We start from the raw sequence: 8,077 nt of genomic DNA on the forward strand, positions 1-8,077 counted from the left end.
AACAATTTCATTAAAAAAATGTATGTTAACTACATGGTGGTGTCCTTATTATGGGCATTTGTTATTTATCATATATTTTTGGTTAAAAAAAAAGATGAATAATTGTATGCTCTCTTTAGTGAGTGTCTGGACTGCAACATAATGAATGCAGTATAAAATAAAATAAAATAGATTAACGAAAGTGTATAAACCTATGTTTAAATTCAGATCTCTATGATCTCTATGTTTGTGAATTAAATGAGTAATTTGGATTTATTTGTTACAGTTTCATATCGCTCTCATATTGACAATATCACTAGGTGCAGTGAATCCATAAGACAAAAACACAAAAGTTGAGCTGATAAAGGTTTTATATTAAATACATTTTGTAGTAGTAGTATAATCTGCAAAGTATTATAATCTGTACATCAAAAATAGTTTAGGCGTATATGATACATCTATTTTGTGCAACTTAAAAGCCATATTCTGTACATAAAAGACAAAGACTTATGTAACATTATAAAAGTGTAGCACATAATGTATGCAAATGTTCCTGCACGCTGTGCATGCTTTGGACATGCAGGGATCCTCAGGTGAGCCGTTGTTTTAACTTCAGACCACCAGGCCCACACTATCGGACCCTTTATCCTTCGTTCATGTCACTCATTCCCCATGCATCCTCGCCCTCTTTACCCATCCATCCAGCTTGTCTGTTGGTTTGTCTGTCACTCGATGCCCTTCGCTTTGAGGATCTTCCTGACGCTCTTCAGGTAGTCTGGGTCTGGATAGCTGTCACTGGATGGTCCAAAAAGAAGAGTCAAATCACCCTTGATTGCCAGTGGTGTAAAGTAACTAAGTACATTTACTCAAGTACTGTACTTAAGTACAATTTTGAGGTATTTGTACTTTACTGGAGTATTTCCAATTGTCTATACTTTTACTTCTACTCCACTACATCTCAGAGGCAAATATTGTACTTTTACACAATTATTTGACAACTTTAGTTACTAGTTACTTTTCAGATATAAATTATTACATCATAAAACATACATTAACCACTTAAGCTCTAGTTTATACATAGGCTATTTGAAAATAGCCGATCTACAAGCTCACAACGTGTCGCGATGCGACGCGTTGTGAGCTTGTAGATCTGCTATTTTCAAACATTTTAGTACTTTTACTTTTGGTACTTTCAGTACATTTTGATGCCAATACTTTTGTACTTTTACTGAAGTACATTTTGAATTCCAGACTTTTACTTGTAACAGATAACTTCTACATTACAGTATTGATACTTTTACTTAAGTAAAACACTTGAGTACTTTTTCCACCACTGTTGATTGCCGCAACGATTGACAATAATGGCTACGTGTGCATGCACACCACTGTCCCCTTAATACTCGGGACAATCAAGTATTCAGTTTCTGCATTCTATCTAACAACTGTCGTCTCACTTTTTCAGTGACTGCTAACAGCTGAAGCCAGCAGAACCTGATTGTCAAGGGGATCATGTAAATTGCCAGTAGCTCACAAAGGGAATGATACCCTTTTTTCACATTCAGAATGCAATTAACATTTTCTTTGTGGAAATAGACCATACACATGAATTTCAGTGGTACTTTTGTAACTGAGTTTCATTCCATCCACCAAGTCCACCTGTGCTAAAAAAGATATCGTCGGTGTCCAGCCGGGACCAGCTAACTCCATTTTCAGTTTTTTTTTTTTTTTCATAAATCAATGCTATTGAACCCCCTTTACATCTGTGTAAAGTTTTTTTTTATAATAACATATGAAAAGTATTAAAAAGCGCCTCTGACGAAAACTCCCAACTCCATTGGATCCTCAAACTGTCCGTCAAAAACAAACAACTCCCCCCTCCTCTCATGCTCTCCACTGCTGCATACTATATATACAGGGTTTTTGCCAATTGTCAAATATAAATACTACAGATTTAAAAAAAACTTAATTCAGACTTTTTTTTTGACCAATTGTCAGATATAAATTTGGACAGTTTTCACTGTGTAATTTCAGCGTTAAACCAATATGCAGGATGTGACTGAATATCACTCATGTCAGACTGCATTCATGCTTTACCCTCCACCTTTAGCAGAGACTTTAAGTGAACAGTCATTTGCTCTCGGCTCTGGTCACCGTTTTGCGGGGTGTTTTCACCAACCAGTGACTGGAAGGTTTAGGCAACACACAACACACAACAGCGTAATAATAAAATGTTGATGGATAGGTAAATGCAACTGTGGTTGTTATTGTTAGTGCAGTAGGCTACAGATTTGATAGGCTACAGATTCTATTATTCATGAATGTATTTTTTATTGATATGCCATTTATTTATTGTTGGTGTGCCATGATTGCTTTTGTTAAATACATTTAGTATTGAGTATTGAGGCAGAATTGTTTGTTGTACTCAACTGTAGAAGAACAACAGTGGTAACAGTTAGATCCATGGATGTTTCCAATGCATGTTAAAATAAAAGTTGTTTAAGTACAGCATTCAGCTTGATCTATACTTAGTATATGAGGATGGCGCACACCATAAATAGCTGATCTCCAAGCTCACAATGTGTTGTGTTGTGTTGTGATGTGTTGTGAGCTTTGAGATTCATTGGCAGCTGTTCTTATCAATGATGGACAAAACCTCCTAACTCCACTCAATGATGGACAAAACCTCCTAACTCCACTTGAGCTGGATTTGGGTAAAGTGGTGATAATATAATGACACATGCAAGTATCTGATAATATATAGAGTCACAATACCAAGTTTGATGAGGCAGTATTGCTTTGTTTTAAAAATATAAGGTTTTCTTCATTTTCAGAAAAATGTATATTTTGTTTTTCATTTCCTGAACAATTACCATTTTGGAGTTAGTTGGTTCCGGCCGGACAGCAGAGATATGCTCTCTAGTACTGTCAGGTGGTTCTGTTGAAAACCTCTACCAAGTATGCACACGTCACACGACATATGTAAGCACCTTACAGGAGAATTTCGCCCAACGTTTTTATTTCCTTTTTTACGATGTTATGATATCCTAGGGTCTGAGAGTGTACAAATGGATTTGGTTCCATTTGTACACTCTCAGAGATTTCATAACTCCATCCCGGGTCCGCCGCAGTTAAAAACCCCACGCCTATGGGACTTGCTCCAAATCGCGTATTTTATCTGATGTTCATAGTGTTAGAACACTATGCAACGTGTTTGTCTTGAATGTTCCCCACCGTAAGTCTCGCTTTTGCGATACTTCCGGTGGGGCGAATTTAACTGCGGCGGACCCGGGATGGAGTTATGAAATTTCTTTACTGTAGGCTACCACTTGTCCTAGGATATCATAACATCAAAAAAATTATGAAGAACGTTGGGCGAAATTCTCCTTTAACTCTTAGTGTTGGTAAGAGAAGCATGGTTTGTGGTCAGAAAAAAACAACACTTTCTGGAATATTCTGCAACTAGCTGGGAAGATCTGCGTTTGTGAAAGTGGAATGAGTAATGTCTCAATGTCTCATTGGCTGTGGTTGTACTGGGCAGCTCCAGGGTATCAATGTGTATGGATGTGAAGCCATGCATGCTCAGCAAAAGCTGTCCTTGCAGAAAGATATCTAGTTTATCTGATATAAAAGTAGCATTTCTATGGTACATTTGTTTTTAGTGTGACACGTATTACCCACTTTTACCCATGGGGATAATAAATTCAAACTCTGCCTGTTCTTCACACTGTTCTGTAGAGTGTGTAGTACTCACAAGTTTTACTTGAGTAAAAGTATCAATACTGCAATATAGATGTACTCTGTTACGTATTAGAAGCACTCAAACACACTTACATCTTGCTCCCTCCGTCGGGTTGTATTTTGAGGGGCACGTGCGTCGTGGTGACGACATCTTCTCCGTCCTGATTGGTGGAGATAGTGAAGAGGAGCCGCTGGCCAAAGGCCTTGTCCAGCAGTTTGAGGACCTTCCTGCCCTCGCGGCTGTCCGGGAGGTACGCCCACTGCCGTAGGCCCGGAAACGGCTGCCCAGGGTGAGGGTGCTTCTCCTGGGAAATAAAACCTTTGTTTAGACTTCATCACGCAACCGTCAACCGTGTCACTCAACGAAAAACAACTCATTTTCAGAAAGAATAAGTCACGTTATTGCCTTCATACTAACACATTATAGATTTAGGCCTATTCATTATTAATGCATTCAGCCAATGACAGAAAATGCTATGAATTACATTAATGAATTGATACAATAATAATAATAATACAATACTTAATTTCTGAAGGCTCATATTCTGCTCCCCCTGCTGTTTAGCTACAGTACTTTCAGATCCTTTGTATTGTAATACTGCTGTGTATACATGGTGGAATAAGGACTGAATGGTGTCGTATGTAATGAGACAAAGATCCAATTAGATCACTTCTGAATGCTATCCCGGTCTTAGAAGCCCAATTCCATCAATGTTAAAGAGAGACCAGTTAATTAAGTTGTCACTCTTCTCCTTAGCAAGATTCTCACTCTTTATTTTCATATCTCAATGGGGAGAGAGAGAAAAAAAAAAGCTTTTCTGCTTGGCGCTTATTTCTTTCCTTCGAAAATATCTTTCATAACATTATAGCAACAGAAAAATGTGTTATTGCTGGTGTCTGGTTACCATACGGCAGACCTTCACACTCCATACTATTGGTTGCCTACAGAATAATTTGTATTATCTCTGAGTTTACTGCCAGGTTGTCGTGGATCAGATTTTCAGACAAATACCTAGTTTGCCTCCAATGTAAAATACAGTGATTGATATAGGTCTCAAGACGAATCTGCGTTGAATCTCCCTTACTTCAACCAGGAAGCTAATGTGCTGTAGTCACCGGTTGTGGACATTTTAGGGGAAGGACTTTTTCCGTTTACCTATGACACAGACTGGTTGAAACTTCCTTGATCCCAGCCAGTCTGCTGGTGTCCCTGCTAACACGACTAACCCGATATTCCGCTTGTTAATAGGAGGGAATGCTGTCAGACACGATGTGGGAAGTGCTTCTGACTCTTTTAAAGTGATGAGTTCATCATGCTGTGGGCATGTCACGCTGTTCCTGACATATTTTTTATGTCAGAGCGGCACTCATACTTTTACTTCCACTGCTAAAACATCCCTGAAATGCATGATGACAGAGCAGTGGGCGTGACAGCAGTCTGTTTATTCAAAGCATGGGAGAGAGGCGACATTCAGCACTTAATGTTTAAGCAAAATCGTTTCCTCCAAGGAGCAGTGGTGGAAAGTAACAAGTACATTTACTCAAGTGCTGTACTTAAGTACAATTCCGAGGTACTTTTACTTTACTGGAGTATTTCCAATTGTCTATACTTTTATTTCTACTCCACTACATCTCAGAGACTCCACTACAATTATTTGAAAACTTTAGTTACTAGTTACTTTGTAGATTTTAATTATTATTACAAAACATACATTAACCACTTCAGCCCTATTTAAACTTTGGGCTATTTGAAAATAGCAGATCTATAAGCTCTAGGACGCATTTCAAAAGATTGAAATAAATAAATAAAAAAAATTATACATATGATGAGTACTTTTACCTTTGGTACTTTAAGTATTTTTTGATGCCAATACTTTTGTACTTTTACTCAAGTGCATTTTGATTACCGGACTTTTACTTGTAACAGAGTTACTACATTGCAGTAGGTATATTTTTCATGTGCCAATATTTTTCAGGTGTTTGCCTGTGGGGTCTGCTTACGGTCTGTATGCCGTCAGGGAATACATAGTTGATCTGCAACGTGTTGTCTTCGGGGTAGCCGGGCAGATCTCTGTGGAGGACCACCCAGGTCATCTGTCCCTCTGGCTGGCTGCCGCTCAGCGCCCTGAACAGCCCTTCACTAGCTGCACACATGAGAGACAGACAGACAGACAGACAGACAGACAGACAGACAGACAGACAGACAGACAGACAGACAGACAGACACATACAGAGACTGAGATAAGGCAGACTGAGAGAGAGAGAGAGAGAGAGAGAGAGAGAGAGAGAGAGAGAGAGAGAGAGAGAGAGAGAGAGAGAGAGATGGTGGAGTTCACAGACAGGTGGGCAGCTAGAGAGAGTTAATGGTGTTGGTGTGGTAGGTAGAATGCAGTACCTTGGTGTGCCAGTGTTGGAGGTCCTTGTCCATTTAGGTACTGGTTACAGTGGAATGTATCACTGCTCTGTCCTGCGCCCATAATGACAGACAGGCTAGAGAGAGACAGACAGAGACGAGTAGGAAGGAAATTGGCATGTTTAGGTTGTATTAAGTATCTATGTGACAGTGTCTAAAAGTATATTACCATAAGAGTAACATTAATTTTAATGAGAAGTTGTGAGAAGACAAGATTGGAAGCAATACGTTGTTTTATACAAAATGAGAAACTTGAGGCAAAGAAAATAATCTTTACATTGTTCGCATGAAACAGGTGTTAACTAAATCTTGTATAAGAATATTTGTCTCAAACAAATAAACAAAGAAATATATGTTTAGTGCTTTGAAATCAAACCATTCACATTGTCATGTGGATGATACCATATTTTCTTATGGAAAGGCTTTTGGAGTTGTGATTTAGAATAAGATACTGGAAAAACAAATTGATCGTGGCTTGACACAATTCAACCAAAGACTCAGTAGCCTACTCTTAATACGATGATCTCTCTAATAAATAGAAATTATAACATAAAGCCTACATGAAATAACCTTGCATGCATGCTATCGCATGCTACTTGGTTGCGCCAGCCAGTGTCACCACTGAAAATAGCAGATCTACAGCTCACAAATTGTTGTTGTACTTGTTGTTGTAACTGTAGTAGATCTGCTATTTTCGGGCATTGCTTCAGTATATGCATTGTGAGTCACAATGCAAGGTGTTGTAAGATTTTAGATAAAACATTTTCAGTGCGCGACAATGGCATGCAACTATAAATAAGGCTTAATCTCTAGCTTATACAGCACTCACCTGTTGAAATTCCACAACTTTTTCCTTTCCTGCTGGTGGCTCTTGGTTATCAGGTGGCTCTTGGTTATCGATTTATCCTCTTACTGTACCCCCTTTTTCTCCTCTCTGTCTCCACGGCTCTCTTGTCTTTTCACCAGCTACTTCCCTGCTCTTTTTCGTCTTGACAGCAGTTCTTGGCCACGTTTGCACAGCTCATCATGGTGACACGACAGGTGACAAGTAAGTAGTCTATTCACGGAGACAGATAGAGAGTGAGAGACACAGAGAGAGATGGGTGTGGCGAGCTCTCGTCGTGCAGTGGTTCAATGGACTGACTGGTGTGACAGCATTTAGATTTTTACACACCTGAAGAGATGCGGGTGTGGCCGTGGGGGGGGGGGGGGGGGGGTGTGGAGTGTGTGTGTGTGTGTGTGTGTGTGTGTGTGTGTGTGTGTGTGTGTGTGTGTGTGTGTGTGTGTGTGTGTGTGCGTGCGTGCGTGCGTGCGTGCGTGCGTGCGTGCGTGCGTGTGTGTGTGTGTTTTTGTTAGAGTGAGAGTGAATGGTGGGTTTGTGAACAGGTATTCCAAGAAAGACTAAGTTAGAGGACTTTAAAAAAGTACTTAAATATCAATATCTCTCTCTCTCTCTCTCTCTCTCTCTCTCTCTCTCTCTCTCTCTCTCTCTCTCTCTCTCTCTCTCTCTCTCTCTCTCTCTCTCTCTCTCTCTCTCTCTCTCTCTCTCTCTCTCTCTCTCTCTCTCTCTCTCTCTATACTGGTTCTTCTCGATGTTTCTTCCTGTTAACGCAAAATTATCTTTCTATCTATATCTATCTTTCCCTGGTGTTTCGGTTTCGTGGGCGTGGTTTTGAGGTTAGGTTTAGGCATAGTTTCTGTGAGGTTACGGTTAGGGTTAAGGTTAGGGTTAGGCATAGTTTTTGTGAGGTTACGGTTAGAGTTAAGGTTAGGTTTAGGCATAGTTTCTGCGTGGTTACGGTTAGGATAGGGTTAAGGTTAGGCATAGTTTCTGTGAGGTTACGGTTAGAGTTAAGGTTAGGCATAGTTTCTGTGAGGTTACGGTTAGGGTTAAGGTTAGGTTTAGGCATAGTTTTAGCTGCACTAGCAACTAACAGGTTGGTCAGC

The 8,077-nt window shown here is 39.7% G+C and overlaps 1 protein-coding gene across 1 annotated transcript; it reads right to left on the reverse strand.

Annotated features, from left to right (window-relative positions):
• Positions 1–332: 332 nt before the first annotated feature.
• On the reverse strand, positions 333–7,264 carry dtx3la (deltex E3 ubiquitin ligase 3L a). The gene is made up of 5 exons (XM_084049166.1): positions 6,960–7,264; positions 6,113–6,207; positions 5,719–5,861; positions 3,811–4,022; positions 333–774 (listed from the first exon to the last, which is right to left on the reverse strand). The coding sequence occupies exons 2-5, from the start codon at positions 6,192–6,194 to the stop codon at positions 705–707; spliced, it is 507 nt and encodes a 168-aa protein (XP_083905292.1). The 5' UTR covers positions 6,195–6,207; positions 6,960–7,264; the 3' UTR covers positions 333–704.
• Between the last annotated feature and the right edge of the window lie 813 nt (positions 7,265–8,077).

Source organism: Gymnoscopelus microlampas, assembly GCF_963454915.1.
Source record: "Gymnoscopelus microlampas genome assembly, chromosome: 22".
Classification (NCBI taxonomy): domain Eukaryota; kingdom Metazoa; phylum Chordata; class Actinopteri; order Myctophiformes; family Myctophidae; genus Gymnoscopelus; species Gymnoscopelus microlampas.